The sequence below is a fragment of the Mandrillus leucophaeus genome, unplaced genomic scaffold (assembly GCF_000951045.1).
Source record: "Mandrillus leucophaeus isolate KB7577 unplaced genomic scaffold, Mleu.le_1.0 Scaffold50, whole genome shotgun sequence".
Classification (NCBI taxonomy): Eukaryota; Metazoa; Chordata; class Mammalia; order Primates; family Cercopithecidae; genus Mandrillus; species Mandrillus leucophaeus.
The window spans coordinates 280935-297273 of record NW_012105365.1 but is presented as its reverse complement, the minus strand read 5'-3'; the positions used below and the strand labels follow the sequence as shown (position 1 = coordinate 297273).

Genomic DNA, 16339 nt, shown 5'->3' with positions numbered 1-16339 from the left:
GGTTTAAGCATTTGCTCTGTGTCCTTTCTTGGAGCTAGAATGAAAGTTCTGTGAGGACAGGGAAGGTGTCTGCCTCATTTGGTGTTGCATCTTGAGTACCAGGCAGAGTGCCTGGCACACGGTCAGCACTTAACAAATATTTGTTGAATGAACGAATCAATGGAAAGAAAAGACTGATGCAACTCTTTGGGAAGTGCCTGGGAAAGAATGACTTCACTTTGGCTGGATGGGAGGTTTAAGGGACCATCGTGGATTTGGAGTTCATGTTGGTGAGAAATGCTTTGAATTGAAACTTTTGATTGAATTGCTCGGGTAGTCTCTTAGCTCAACTTTTGGAAAATATCCTATATTATTTTGTGGGAGAAGGAGTAAAGTACAAAGACCTTGTCTACATTTGAATGCCAAGACTGGCTGAAGGAGCTTTCTCACCATGGACAGGAAAATCTCTCAAAATTGGGTCCGGGCAGAAGGGGAAGATGCTCTGGGAAGCACAGGACACTGCAGGACTGTGTGGCCCATTATAGACCCATTTCTGAGAGGGCAGATGTGCAGCAGGAACAACCCTGATGTAGCCTCTGGTCGTTGCTGTGTAAGGACAGAGCAGTCATGACAGCCATTTTCAGCTGGGAGAGCTCCTAGTGGGTGGATGGGAGTGAGGGGATAGGGGAAATCCCATTTCCTGTCTTCACCAGTCCCCACGTATGAGGCAAACTGGAAACAGGGCTGGCAGAGATGACATTTCAGTATCCAAATTGATTCTAAAGTCACAGAGCTCCGGGGTGGGCCCCTTCTCTCCAAGCCGTTAACACTTCATGGCTGGCATCCCAATGGTTACACTCTCAGCTGCATGCTGAGGTATTTTAGTAAAAAGCAGGGCTCCTGCAGGACACAGGTTTTTAATTCATCAGAGAAGTGCGTCTCTTTGTAATTTTATGTTTTTTGTAGCACATGAGCCCACCAGATAACTTGGTCTGATGTGTGAAATTTGACTTCAGGAAATGAGAACTTTGTCTTTTTTATGTTTTAGCTATCTACTTTCTAATTGTCCTGAAAGGTGAAACAACTTTACATTAGAATATGTCTTGATAAGAGCCAAATTGTGGATGGAAAACCATTTCTAAACTATGGAATGATATCCAACTAAGAGTCAAGGACAGGCTAGGGCAGGCACAGTGGCTCACACCTATAATCCCAGCACTTTGGGAGGCCGAGACAGGATGATCTCTTGGGGCCAGGATTTCAAGACCAGCCTGGGCAACATAGCAAGATCCTGTCTTTACAAAATTTTATAAAAATTAGCCAAATGTGGTGGTGTGTGCTTGTAGTCCTAGCTACTCTCTGGCCAAAGCCAGAGGATTGCTTGAGTCCAGCAGTTGGAGGCTACAGTGGGCTATGATTACACCACTGCACTCCAGGCTGGGTGACAGAACGAGACCATGAGACCCTGTCTCTCTTAAAGGAAAAAAAAAAAAAAAAGAGCCAAGGATGAATGTCTGATTTCCCAACGGTCATGATCCAGTAACTCTCAGGCCTAGTGACTCAACTCATTCTTCGTGGGGAGGGCTCCAGCTCTGCCAGTTCAAGCTTGCCCAATCCTGCCAGGAAAATACTCTGCCAATATACAGGTGTCTATGCAGAGGTGAGACATTTTTGTGAATTGCCATGGGTTCAAGACCACCAAGTCAATTTTAGTAACGATTTTATTCAAAATATGTCTTAATATTTGGTGAGTGCCTATAGCTTTAAAATGTTTGTTTAACAGTTCTTAAAAGGCCTTACTCTAGTTAGCTGAAGGGGAATTCTATAGGCCAGTGGCTAAGGTCCTACATGCTGTAGTCAGACAGCCTTGGTTCAAATCTCCATTCTCATGTTCATTAGGATGTGACCAGTTCCTTAACCTCTGTACACCTCATTTTCCTCTTCAGTGAGATGGAGATAATAATAGGACATCCCTCATAAAATCGATTAACAAGCACATAGTAGGTGTTTAATGAATGTTATTACTCCAGCAATCTTTAACCTTGATAATAGAAAATTATTGCATAAAGCTTCCTTTGTGCGGCAGTTTTAAAAGCTGCTACAAATTCTCTGACTCTGTTCCCCTTGAGGCAGTGCCTGTGCCCTCCACTCACATCTGGTCAGGATTGTGACTGCTTTGATCATTAGAATCTATTGGAAGTGGCACTACGTAATGTCCAAGGATCAGTCATAAAAGAACACGCAGCTTGTGCCTTGTTTGTTGAAACACCGAGCCACTAGGAAGAGCCCTCAACTACCCTAAGGCTTCCACGCTGGAGAGGCCACTAGTAAGCACTGTGGCTTACATTTCCATCAGAGTCTAGCCATCCAGAAGTGGATCTTCCAGCCCCAGCTATTTCAGCCCTCAACTGCTCTAGCTACCCCACTCTGTATCAGCTGTCGGAGTCCTCCCAGCTGAGTTCTCAGACTGTGGAGTACAGACAAGTCATTCCCACTGACCCTGGACACATACCTGGCCCCGTGAATCATAAGCATAATAGAATGGTTATAATTTTATGCTACTAAATTTGGGTTGGTTTGATGCACAACAATAGGAATATGGAACATTTCAGAAATAACGGATATAGTGGTAAGAATGGGATAAAAGGGAAAATTTAACCATATCAAAATCACCAGATCCAATCTTGATCTATGTGCACATTTTTCAAACACATATATAGTGTCTAATCATTGCAAAGTTCACTTTCGAAGCTAAAAGTTCCATGTTAATCTGCAGGACCTGCAGCAAACAGAATGCCATATGAACTCCACAGTCTGAAAAGGCCTAAGGGGAAGCACACTAACCCATGTAGACAGAGATTCCCCTTGCTTCTGTTCTTGAGAGAACTGAGGGGAAATGAAAGCTGAAAATAAAAGCCCTTGGTTTAAATGGATCCCGATTGCATTTCATGCTATCAGATCAATAATGCAGATTCCTAAAATCAATGTGCTGGGGCAGTTTTAACAAATGCACTTGCCTGTTCATTAATATTCTGACTTTTAAATATAAACACACATACCTCTTTGTTGTGATCAGAATTACAGTATATTAAAGACAGCAAGATAAACACTACCCATTAGGTTATCAGTTTAATTTTATAAATGAGGAAACTGAGGTTCAGCAGAGCAAGAAAAACTTGCCATGATAAAAGACACAACGATGCCTTTTACCCAGCACCAAAGAATACGCCAATATCCAGGCCTTTCTTTGGATGCAGAAATAAATTTGAAAATGCTGAGTACATCCCCTAAAGTTCTATCCCTGGTTCAACTCAAATCACAGGAGAGCTACATATCGAATTTATGGTTTTACCTCCCTACATAAACACCTTCCCTCATCTAAGAAGGATTCACCATGCAGCCTAGTTTTTGTCATGGTTAGGTGTAAGAAATGGCCTTCTGTCATTGCCTCTATGGGGTTTGATATCTTTCACACTAAAAGATCCAAATGGCTGTCTTAGAGATAGGTCCATAGAAGAATTTTGTATTTCCTAATGACCTTGATTTAATTAGATTACAGAACTTCTGGAATGGATCTTGTTTCCCTTGGCATGCGGCTGTGTTCATACATGTGGTAACCGCATGTGAATCCTCTTTCATCCATTGACAGGCTGTGTGAGCAAGTCACCTTCCTAAGACTCCATTTCTGTATCGTGAATGAGGGTGACTATCCTGCAACCTGCATCAGAGTTGTTGTGAAGATTAAATCAGGGCCGGGCGCGATGGCTCAAGCCTGTAATCCCAGCACTTTGGGAGGCCGAGACGGGCGGATCACGAGGTCAGGAGATCGAGACCATCCTGGCTAACACAGTGAAACCCCGTCTCTACTAAAAAAATACAAAAAACTAGCTGGGCAAGGTGGCGGGCGCCTGTAGTCCCAGCTACTTGGGAGGCTGAGGCAGGAGAATGGCATAAATCCGGGAGGTGGAGCTTGCAGTGAGCTGAGATCCGGCCACTGCACTCCAGCCTGGGCGACACAGCGAGACTCCGTCTCAACAAAAAAAAAAAAAAAAAAAAAGATTAAATCGGGTACTATGATATGATGGCAACTTCCACGCAGGAAAATGCTTTCTCTTTTGCTTTTTTCTTATTTTTTAAAACAGCATAAGGATCTTTTCAGCTAGATTTCTAATAAAGTACAAACAGCTGAGTGCTTTTTTTTAACCTGGCCAAAAAAATTATTGTCATATCTGAAGCAAAAATACCTGGGTACATGTCCCATTTGTTCTTTTTTGAGGCAGGGTCTCGCTTTGTCACCCAAGCTGGAGTGCAGTGGTGTAATCACAGCTCACTGTAGCCTCAAATTTTTGAGTTCAAGCAAAGCTCCAGCCTCAGCCTACCAAGTATCTGGAACTATAGGCATGTGCCACCACATCCAACTAATTTTTAATTTCTTTTTGTAGAGACAGGATCTATGTTGCCCAGGCTAGTCTTGAACTCCTGACTTCAAGTGATTCTCCTGCCTTGCCCTCCCGAAGTGCTGGGATACAGGAATGAATAATAGCACCCAGCTCATTTGTTCGTAATCATAATTCCAAAGATTTTTATTATTATTATTACACTTTAAGGTCTGGGATTCACGTGCAGAACGTGCAGGTTTGTTACATAAATATACATGTGCCATGGTGGTTTGCTGCACCCATCAACCTGTCATCTACATTAGGTATTTCTCCTAATGCTATCCCTCCTAGCCTAATGCTAGGCCCCCACCACCTGACAGGTGCTGGTGTGTGATGTTCCCCTCCCTGTGTCCATGTGTTTTCATTGTTCAACTCCCACTTAAGAGTGAGAACATGCGGTGTTTGGTTTTCTGTTCCTGTGTTAGTTTGCTGAGAATGATGGTTACTAGCTTCATTCATGACCCTGAAAAGGACATGAACTCCTCCTTTTGTATGGCTGCATAGTATTCCATGGTGTATATGTGCCACAATTTCTTTATCCAGTCTATCATTGATGGGCATTTGGGTTGGTTCCAAGTCTTTGCTATTGTAACAGTGCTGCAATAAACATACGTGTGCATACGTGTGTCTTTAGAATATAATTATTTATAATTCTTTGGCTATGTACCCAGTAATGAGATTGCTGGGTCAAATGGTATTTCTGGTTCTAGATCTCTGAGGAATTGCTGCACTGTTTTCCACAATGGTTGAACTAATTTACCCTCCTACCAACAGTGTAAAAGCGTTCCTATTTCTCCACATCCTCACCAGCATCTGTTGCTTCCTGACGTTTTAATGATCACCATTCCAACTGGTGTGAGATGGTATCACATTGTGGTTTTGATTTGCATTTCTCTAATGACCAGTGATGATGAGCTTTTTTTTCATATGTTTGTTGGCTGCATAAATGTCTTCTTTTGAGAACTGTCTGTTAATATCCTTCATCCAGTTTTTGGTGGTGTTGTTTGTTTTTCTCTTGTAAATTTGTTTAAGTTCTTTGTACATTCTGGATATTAGCCCTTTGTCAGATGGGATAGATTGCAAAATTTTCTCCCGTTCCATAGATTTCCTGTTCATTCTGATGATAGTTTCTTTTGCTGTGCAGAAGCTCTTTAGTTTAATTAGATCCCATTTGTCAATTTTGGCTTTTGTTGCCATTGATTCTGGTGTTTTAGTCATGAAGTTTTTGCCCATGTATATGTCCTGAATGTTATTGCCTAGATTTTCTTCTAGGGTTTTTATAGTTATAGGGTTCTTATAGTTTTAACTATTTAATCCATCTTGAGTTAATTTTTGTAAAAGGTGTAAGGAAGGGGTCCAGATTTAGTTTTCTGAATATGGCTAGCTAGTTTTCCCAACACCATTTATTAAATAGGGAATCCTTTCCCCATTGCCTGTTTTTGTCAGGTTTGTCAAAGATCAAATGGTTGTAGACGTGTGGCATTATTTCTGAGGCCACTGTTCTGTTCCATTGGTCTATATATCTATTTTGGTACCAGTACCAAGCTGTTTTGGTTACTGTAGCCTTGTTAGTGTAGTTTGAAGTCAGATAGCATGATGTATCCACCTTTGTTCTTTTTGCTTAGGATTGTCTTGGCTATATAGGCTCTGTTTTGGTTCTATATGAAATTTAAAGTAGTTTTTTCTAATTTTGTGAAGAAAGTCAATGGTAGCTTGATGGAGATAGCACTGAATCTATAAATTACCTTGGGCACTATGGCCATTTTCACGATATTGATTCTTCTATCCATGAGCATAGAATGTTTTTCCATTTGTTTGTGTCCTCTCATTTCCTTGAGCAGTGGTTTGTAGTTCTCCTTGAAGAGGTCCTTTACATCTCTTGTAAGTTGTATTCCTGGGTATGTTATTCTCTTTGTAGCAATTATGAATGGGAGTTCACTCATGATTTGGCTCTGTGTTTGTCTATTATTGGTATACAGGAATGTTTGTGATTTTTGCACATTGATTTTGTATCTTGAGACTTTGCTGAAGTTGCTTATTAGCTTAAGGAGATTTCGGGCTGAGACGATGGGGTTTTCTAAATATACAATCATGTTATTTGCAAACAGAGACCATTTGACTTCCTCTCTTGCTATTTGAATACTCTTTATTTTTTTCTCTTGCCTGATTGTCCTGGCCAGAACTTCCAATACTATGTTGAATAGGAATGGTGAGAGAGGGCATCCTTGTCTTGTGCTGGTTTTCAAAGGGAATGCTTCCAGCATTTGCCCATTCAGTATAATATTGACTGTGGGTTTGTCATAAATAACTCTTATTATTTTGAGATATGTTCTATCGATACCTGGTTTATTGAGGTTTTCAGCATGAAGGGGTGTTGAATTCAACAAAGGCCTTTTTTGCATCTAATGAGATAATCATGCGGTTTTTGTCATTGGTTCTGTTTGCGTGATGGACTATGTTTATTGATTTGCGTTTGTTGAACCAGCCTTGCATCCCAGGGATGAAGCCGACTTGATCATGGTGGGTAACCTTTTTGATGTGCTGCTGGGTTCACTTTGGCAATATTTTATTGAGAATTTTCGCCTTGATATTTATCAGGCATATTGGCCTGAAATTTTTTGTTGTTGTTGTGTCTCTCCCAGGTTTTGTTATCAGGTTGATGCTGGCCTCATAAAATGAGTTAGGGAGGATTCCCTCTTTTTCTATTGTTTGGAATAGTTTCAGAAGGACTGGTACCAGCTCCTCTTTGTACCTCTGGTAGAATTCAGCTATGAATCTGTCTGGTCCTGGGTTTCTTTTTTTTTTGGTTGGTAGGCTATTAATTACTGCCTCAATTTCAAAACTTCTTACTGGCCTATTCAGGGGTTCAACTATTCCCTGGTTTAGTCTTGGGAGAGTGTATGTGTCCAGGAATTTATCCATTTCTTTTAGATTTTCTAGATTATTTGTGTAGAGGTGTTTATAGTATTCTCTAATGGTAGTTTGTATTTCTCTGGGGTCAGTGGTGGTATCTCCTTTAACAGTTCTTATTGTGTCTATTTGATTCTTCTTTCTTCTTTACTAGTCTGGCTAGTGGTCTATGTATTTTGTTAATCTTTTCAAAAAACCAGCTCCTGGATTCATTGATTTTTTGAAGGGTTTTCCGTGTCTCTATGTCTCTATCTCCTTCGGCACTGCTCTGATTTTAGTTATTTCTTGTCTTCTGCTATCTTTTGAATTTGTTTGCTCTTGCTTCTCTAGTTCTTTTAATTGTGATGTTAGGGTGTCAATTTTAGATCTTTCCTGCTTTCTCCTGTGGGCAGTTAGTGCTATAAATTTCCTTCTAAACGCTGCTTTAGGTCTGTCCCAGAGATTCTGGTATATTGTGTCTTTGTTCTCATTGTTTTCAAAGAACTTATTTATTTCTGCCTTAATTTTGTTATTTATCCATAGTCATTTAGGAGCAGGTTGTTCAGTTTTTATGTAGTTGTGTGGTTTTGAGTGAATTTCTTCATCCTGAGTTCTAATTTGATTGTGGTCTGAGAGATTGTTTGTTATGATTTCCATTATTTTGCATTTGTTGAGGAGTGTGTTACTTCCAGTTATGTGGTCAATTTTAGAATAAGTGTGATGTGGTGCTGAGAAGAAGGTATATTCTGTTGATTTATGGTGGAAAGTTCTGTAAATGTCTATTAGGTCCACTTAGTTCAGAGTTGAGTTCATGTCCTGAATATCCTTGCTAATTTTCTGTCTCATTAATCTAATATTGACAGTGGGGTGTTAAAGTCTCCCACTATTATTATGTGGGAGTCTAAGTCTCTTTGTAGGTCTCTAAGAATTTTCTTTATGAATCTCGATGCTCTGGTATTGGGTACATATATATTTAGGATAGCACTTCTTGTTGCATTGATCCCTTTACCATTATGTAATTCTCTTCTTTGTCTTTTTTGATCTTTGTTGGTTTAAAGTCTGTGTTATCAGAGACTAGGATTGCAACCCCTTCTACTTTTTTGCTTTCCATTTGCTTTGTAAATATTCTTCCATCCCTTTATTTTGAGCCTATATGTGTCTTTGCTTGTGAGATGGCTCTCCTGAAAACAGCACACTCATGGGTCTTGACTCTATCCCATTTGTCAGTCTGTGTCTTTTAATTGGAGCATTTAGCCCATTTACATTTAAGGTTAATATTGTTATGTGTGAATTTGATCCTGTCATTATGTTAGCTGGTTATTTGGCCCATTAGTTGACGCAGTTTCTTCATAATGTTGATGGTCTTTACAATTTGGTATGTTTTTACAGTGGCTGGTACTAGTGTTCCTGTCCATGTTTAATGCTTCCTTCAGGAGCTCTTGTAAGGCAGGCCTGTTGTGAAAAAGTCTCTCAGCATTTGCTGAGAGCATATGTCTGTAAATAATTTTATTTCTCCTTCACTTATGAAGCTTAGTTTGGCTGGATATGACATTCTGGGTTGAAAGCTTTCTGCTGAGAGATCCGCTGTTAGTCTGATGGGCTTCCCTTTGTGGGTAACCCGACCTTTCTCTCTGGCTGCCCTTAGCATTTTTTCCTTCATTTCAACCTTGGCGAATCTGATGATTATGTGTCTTGGGGTTGCTCTTTTTGAGGAATATCTTTGTGGTGTTCTCTCTATTTCCTGAATTTGAATGTTAGCCTGCCTTGCTAGGTTGGTGAAGTTCTTCTGGATTATATCTTGAAGAGTGTTTTCCAACTTGGTTCCATTCTCCCTATCACTTTCAGGTACACCAATCAGACGTAGATTTGGTCTATTCACATAGTTCTATATTTCTTGGAGGCTTTGTCCATTTCTTTTCATTCTGTTTCCTCTAATCTTGTCTTCTAACTTTATTTCATTGAGTTGATCTTCACTCTCTGTTATCCTTTCTTCTTCTTGATCAATTTGGCTATTGATACTTGTGTATGCTTCACGAAGTTCTTGTGCTGTGTTTTTCAGCTCCATCACGTCATTTATGTTCTTCTCTAAACTGGTTATTCTAGTTAGCAATTCATGTAACCTTTTTTCAAGGTTCTTAGCTTCCTTGCATTGGGTTAGAACATACTCCTTTAGCTCGGAGGAGTTTGTTGGGCTCCACCAAGTTTGAACTTCCAGGCAGCTTTGTTTACACTGTGAGGGAAAAACTGCTACTCAAGCCTCAGTAATGGCTGACACCCCTCCCCCCGCCAAGCTCGAGCATCCCAGGTCAACTTCAGACTGCTGTTCTCGCAGTGAGAATTTCAAGCTAGTGAATCTTAGCTTGCTGGGCTCCATGGGGGTGAAATCCACTGATCTAGACTATTTGGCTTCCTGGCTTCAGCCCCCTTTCCAGGGGAGTGAACGGCTCTGTCTTGCTGGCATTCCAGGTGCCACTGGGGTGTGGAAAAAAAAAAAAAAAACTCCAGCAGCTAGCTCAGTGTCTCAATGTCTGCCCAAACAGCCACCCAGTTTTGTGCTTGAATCCCAGGCCCCTGGTGTAGGCACACAAGGGAATCTCCTGGTGTGTGGGTTGTGAAGATTGTAGGAAAAGCACAGTGTCTGGGCCAGAATGCATGGTTCCTCATGGCATAGTCCTTCACGGCTTCCCTTGGCTAGGGGAGGGAGTTCCCTAACCCCTTGTGCTTCCCGGGTGAGGCAATGCCCCACCCTGCTTCGGCTCGCCCTCTGTAGTCTGCACCCCCTGTCTAACCAGTCCCAAAGAGATAAGCCAGGTACCTCAGTTGGAAATGCAGAAATCACCCACCTTCTGCGTTGATCTCACTGGGAGCTGCAGAGCAGAGCTGTTCCTATTTGGTCATCTTGCCAGCCCCCGACCCCAAAGATGTTATTCTAAGAAATATTTGGACCCAAACTTTAGAAACATTAAATTGACTTCCCTGTCAATTTATGCAGCCAGGAGATTTCAGGTTAAAGCAAGAAACAAAAAAGAAGAAAACAATTTGATCAGACTATAATTTTAACAGATGCATAACATTATTTCCCCCATACACAAATCATCTAGAAGGGAGAATAGAAATGTTCACTTACAGAAGCACAAGTTTTACTTATTCTCCTAAAATTTATTTCTGCATGAAAATGATTGCAAACTCAGCACCCCACATCTTAGCCAATCAGGCCTCTTTAAGCGGATGAGGCATAAGGTTTTAATTTACAAGGAATCATCTATATTTCTTTCCCAGGGACTCGAAGAAGGACTACATTCTAAATCTAATACAAATGCCTGCATGTTTTGCAAAAGTTTTCCCAGATAGTATACACCATTTACAATTGCACAATGACATGACAACAGAACTAATTAAAGCAGAGTCATGAAATACTCTTTATATGCACTTTTTTTGTGAAACTGATGTTTAAGTAATGTATTTAGCAAAATTTCCTATTATAGTTTAATTTTTTAATTACAAGAAAATTTGGGTTATTATCCTACCTTGATGAAAATTCAGTGATAATGATTTGTTTCCTCTTTCATACTTCTTATCTTTTTAAAAAATAAAAAATATGTTTTGTGAGATTTGTGTACAAGTAATCCATGATTCATATTTAGAACTACAGAGCCACCCCTTTATATTAAATCTTTAAGTCTTGCCATATTTAAAATGTAAATTATAACAAATTACGGCTGACTCTCAAATAATAAGTTAGTTCAGGATCTTAATATCAATTAGCTGTAAGTACCCTATAAGATAAAAGTCAAGGTAATTACACTGAAAATCTCTTTTGATAAGTGGTTTTAGGGAAATATATATATATGAGTCTGCAAATTGAGCTTCTGTATGTGAATGAATTCAAGAACTATTTACCAATGTCGAGAGCAGATTTGTATGAGAAAGAAAGGAAAAACAAAGAAAGAAAAGACATTCATTTTTAGAATTGTTGCAGAAGAATACAGATGTTATGGAAGATAAGAAATAGCTTATGTAGTAATTTCTGGGTTGGAAATTCAAGAAGAAATGAAATAGAGAACTACGCTGAAAGCTTTAGTAGAGTTATACTTAATGTATCTCTAAAAAGACGATATAATAGACTCCTAGGTGGTGCCACCCAGAAAGAAGGGAATAGTATGGTCTGAGTTTTCTCTATTACTATCAGCTCCTTAACCAATCAACTTCCCTTCACTAGGAATTCAAGAAGAGTCAGGAACTCAAAGCATAGCAGGCCAAGTTCTTACTTTCTACACCTGACATTCAAAAGTAATACAGGGGTGAGAGTCCAACCTTATAAAATAAAAATCCAAAATATATTAGGTCTAATTCAGCATTTTTCAAGTTGAATCTCACAGAGCATTAATGCCAAGCAAAATATTGATGCAGTATAATATATATGTGTGTCTATATATGTGTGTGTATGTACATGTGTGTATTCCAAGTGTGTGTTTGTATATGTATATTCCAAATGTGGGAAATACTAAATAAGACAAAAGTTTAAAAGGGTTCTTCAGCTCAGCACTTCTCAGAGATTATATTAGGCTAATGTGAATCTCCAATAAGGACATAGAGTATGGCCTGTTTTCCAAACTTATTTGAACAAATTTATCTCACAGTACACCTTTGGAGAGGGTGGTCTAATGCATCAGTGAATCCCAGCATTTAAGCCCCTAGCATATATATCCTGGTATAGAAAACTATGTTAAATACTGAGCAATCATCTGATGTGCTCCCAGAAACCACATTTTCTTCTGTGATTTTTTCACTGGACACGATCACATAGTGTTACTAACTGGAAGTCCATGGACCTTGGTCAGACACAAGCCCCATTCTGGCACTTACTGGCTATGGGATCTTTACAAATTACTTAAGTGCTTTGAGCCTTCGATCCTTCATCTATTAAAAGGAGATAACATAGGGAGGCTGAGTGGGAGGATAGCTTGAGCCCAGGAGTTTGAGACCAGCCTGGGCAACACAGCAAGACCCTGTCTCAACAAAAATTTAAAAATTTAGATGGACATGATGGTGCATACCTGTAGTCCCAACAAGGAGTGAAGCTAAAGTGGGAGGATTGCTCAAGCCCAGGAGTTTGAGGCTGCAGCGAACTATGATCCTATGATCATGCCAGCTTGGGAGACAAAATGGGACCCTGCTTCTAAAAAAAAGAAAAAGGCTAAAAAAAAAAAAAAAAAAAAAAAAAAAAGGGATAAGATAATTAGCACCTTCCTCAAAGTTTAAGCAACACAATGTATGGAAACATCGTGCAAAATAACACCAAGTATACACAGTAGGTTTTCAAAAATATAGTCTTAACCAATGTTAATCTCTATTCTTCAACAAAGACAATTCAAGTCTGCCACCCACAAGCCAGCAAAAATGCAACTCACCTAAAAGCTTAAGATCCTTCAGGTTGCACATGGAGCATTCACCTAACTGCCTGTGTGTCTGTGTACACTCAACTATATGTAATTGGAACTGGATCTCTATCCCTGCTAATTATCCACATTCAACCTGACATAAGCAGTCTGGAGAAACTTCAGAAGATTTGGGAAAGGCCTGATAAAACAAGATCTTTGATATAAGAAAACTTGACTGAGTATGATGCTTGACAAAGCAGTATCAAGGAGGAATTGGGTTGTTTATAGTTTTGACCTAACTGAAATATTTTTATTACCAAGTTCATAATAGTTCATACTTAGTAATTTTTATCTGTGGATCTCAAATTTTTCCACATCTTGAGAAAATAGTACATTTTATACTCTGTTAAAATACATTGCTCATATTTCTCTTCTAATATTTTGTTACCTATTGCCTTCATGACCTCCTCCAAAAGACCTCCTTTCATGACTCTGGTTATTACTGACTAAAACTCTGAATTGTTTCTGATTTTAGTACCTTCTTCTGTATTACATAGTTTTGATAAATTAAATATTTTATTTGTATAATAAATGAAAATGAAGTTTGTTGTTTTTTTTAAACTTTGGAAGACAACTCTCAGAAAATGATTTTTTAAAAATTTTATAAGGTTTTTTATTTACACATTCTATTGAGGGAGAACTTCCACAGAAAACTAACTTTTAAAAAAAGATTAAAAGTACTAGAGCTACTTAAAAGAACATAGAAGGATTAAAATAAGCTTCTAATGATATTCAAGCCAAATAGGGCCATTTAACTTGAGGCACATCCCTTAATATTTCTGGGTCCAATATTCTTAATTGTAGATTGCAGAAAATTAACTCATTTCTAGATGACATCTTTGGTTGCTTCCAGTTTCATAATCTGGTAAGAATGACATTTTCTCTCTCTCTCTTTCTCTCTCTTTTTTTTTTTTTATTATTATACTTTAAGTTCTAGGGTACATCTCTCTCTCTTTTTAACTCTGGCTGTACTTCTGAGCCTCCTTGTAGTAAACTTCACTGTCAGGTGGAATATAAAACAAGTTCAAGAATTTCAGTAGAACAACTTTTGAAGCAAGACAGTGTCTTCTACTCTGAGAAACAGAACTGAGTGCTCTGCCATATTCTCTGTGCCCTAACCCCTTAGGGGAGAAGGAGAAGGATTTGGAGTGATGGTAGGGATGGATGCTTAACACATATGATGCTTCTTGGTAATTAACACATCAGAATAAATTCACTTTTCACTCAGCCTAGTCAGCTCGAATGACGTGAGAGAATAGAACACAAGACAGGTTAAGTCTTTCCAAGACAGGAGTGATAGGAGAGAGATGGCTTGATAAAGTTCCTAAACACATGATACCATCGGCAGAGGAATGAGCATCAGAGTGGAAAGGCTAGAGAAAAAGTGTCCCTGGGAGCCTGGGGACCAGGATCCTAGAGTGTAAAATGAACACTTACTGAACGGTTCAAAGGACCTCAGAGAGCTGTGCTTCCCAACCTCCTTTTCAATATCAAAATGTGTCATAAATTACAGTCAACACACATACACATGCTCACATAATTGTGCATTTAGTACCTGTTGCTTTAAAAAAATGCTAGCAATCAGAAATACGTTAAAGCAAATATGCGTTTTATGAATGTACTGCTTATATAAACATTTGAAAAACAATAACATGTATCTGAGACAAATAGATGTCATTTTGCTTTAGTAGGTAAAGATGTGTAGACACCAACATGCTGAGTAGTGAAATTATCAGAGACTTGTTAGTATGTAGTACAAGTAACACCCATCTAACTAGTAACCTTTATGTGTAGATGAATGTTAAAGCTTCCTAATGACAGCCTGCCTCAAGAGCCCTCTTTCAGCCACCCTGAAATCATTCCCTGCTTATGTGGGGAAAGTGATCTTCCAATAGTTTTCTATTTTCTGTATAATTTGGCCCAAACCTTTTAGTCTGGACTAAAACCTTTCCTCCTGTCTCCCCTCAAAGTGCCTCAGCTACACTTATCTCTCTGGCCGCTTTCGGCAATTCAAGTGAATTTGAGATTTAATCTTTTGCACCTTGCACCTACCTCTCCGTCAGAACCCCATTTCATCTGAGCTGGTTGCTTTCCTTGTGCCCTTTTGGCTTTGGGATGGACACTGTGACAAGTGATTTGCATTTCTGTGCCCCATTGTATTATGCCCTCCTCTAGGGCTGGCACAAGTCTCCTTCATTTTATACTCTACGACTTAAGAGTGTATATTAAGAGTGTATTATAGCACAATGGGTGGTTGGTATCTATTAAACAAATGAATGTGTAAATGAATGATAGTAATTGGCGAAAAGTACGCTGAGATAGAGTCTGATCACAGGCAAAAAAAAAGAAAAAAAAAATCGAAGAATTAATAGTCCAATGGCACTTTTCTGATAAAACTGAATCACATAGTCAAACCACCATTTAAAATAATCTTACAAGGAAAACAACATTAATGTGCGTCTGCTGAGACGGATTATATTGTTTTGGAATTAGGAAGAGAATGTGCAGTTCGCTGTTTGCTTTCAGACTGTTTGTTTTGTTTGTTAAACTGGCGTCTCCAGCTCTGTAGCCCAGCCTGTGGAACCTAAATGGCCCAGGTCCCAGGAGTTCCCATCAGAGCCGTGGGCGTCCCCAGGGTTTAGAAAGGCTCCCCAAGGGCCTAGGCTGCCGGCGAGTGCAGCTCCCGCCGGCGCCACCTCTGCGGTCTGGAGCGGCGAGGACGATCCCAGAGAGGCGCCCCCACCGCCTCGGTCGTCGGGTTCTTAAGTTTTCCTCTCCAAAAATTTAATGGATAGTTTTCTTTTGCTTCTGTTTCTGACTTGATTAAAAAAGCGGAAAAAAAGGAGTTTGACTACAAGAATGATATTAGCAGAAGGCGCATCTGGCTTTACTTTCCAAATTCCATCAAAGTTTGTGTTTTGTTTCATTTGACAGCAATCCCGTGAACGTCTCCTCTGGGGAAATGGCGCGACCAAAGCCCGCCAAGCCCAGTCAGTGAACTAGAGGATTTATTAATGTAATATTTTAAACAAAACCTCGACAGACACAAACTCAAAGGAAACCGTGCGCTCCTTAAGTCAAAGGCATCTGTTCTGGAAGCAGCACCCGGTTTGCTGTTGGTAACCAGCGTTAAGAGCAGGATTTTTAAACATGATAATGGATACAAGAAAAGAAAAGCTAAGTCCCGCGGTCCTCTGACTCCTATTCATTATCTCCAGTAGCATATGGGACCATTCTCCTACTTGTCCTCGCCCTTTTCTTCTGAAAAAGCAAAAGCAACCAAGCCTGTCCCGCTTCATAGCAATCCTACTCTTTGTGCCTGAGTAGTGCCACCACCACTTCCTCCTCCTCCCGCCTCCTCCTACCCCTCCCGCCAGCCGCTGGCATTCGCTCAGGCTAGGAGGCTGCCGGCTCCCTTTGCGCCGGGAAGCCGGAGCCGCGATTGGGCGACGGTCCCTGAGCCTCCAGTTCTGCGTCGGTTTCAAGGCTCCTCCCTCCTGGTGAAAGACAGACTGCGGGGCGCCTGGAAACCGGTCCGAGGGCGCGCGAGGGAGAGGAGGGAGAGCGAGTTGAGGGATTGACACAAATGGT

General features: G+C 40.1%; 1 protein-coding gene across 1 annotated transcript in view; it reads left to right on the top strand.

Annotated features, from left to right (window-relative positions):
• The first annotated feature begins 430 nt into the window (after window positions 1–430).
• FZD1 (frizzled class receptor 1) overlaps window positions 431–16339 on the top strand; it is a 20242-nt gene continuing 4333 nt past the window's right edge. The window contains 2 exon segments of the mRNA XM_011996064.1: window positions 431–589; window positions 16050–16167. Of these exon segments, the coding sequence (XP_011851454.1) occupies window positions 431–589; window positions 16050–16167 (277 nt within the window).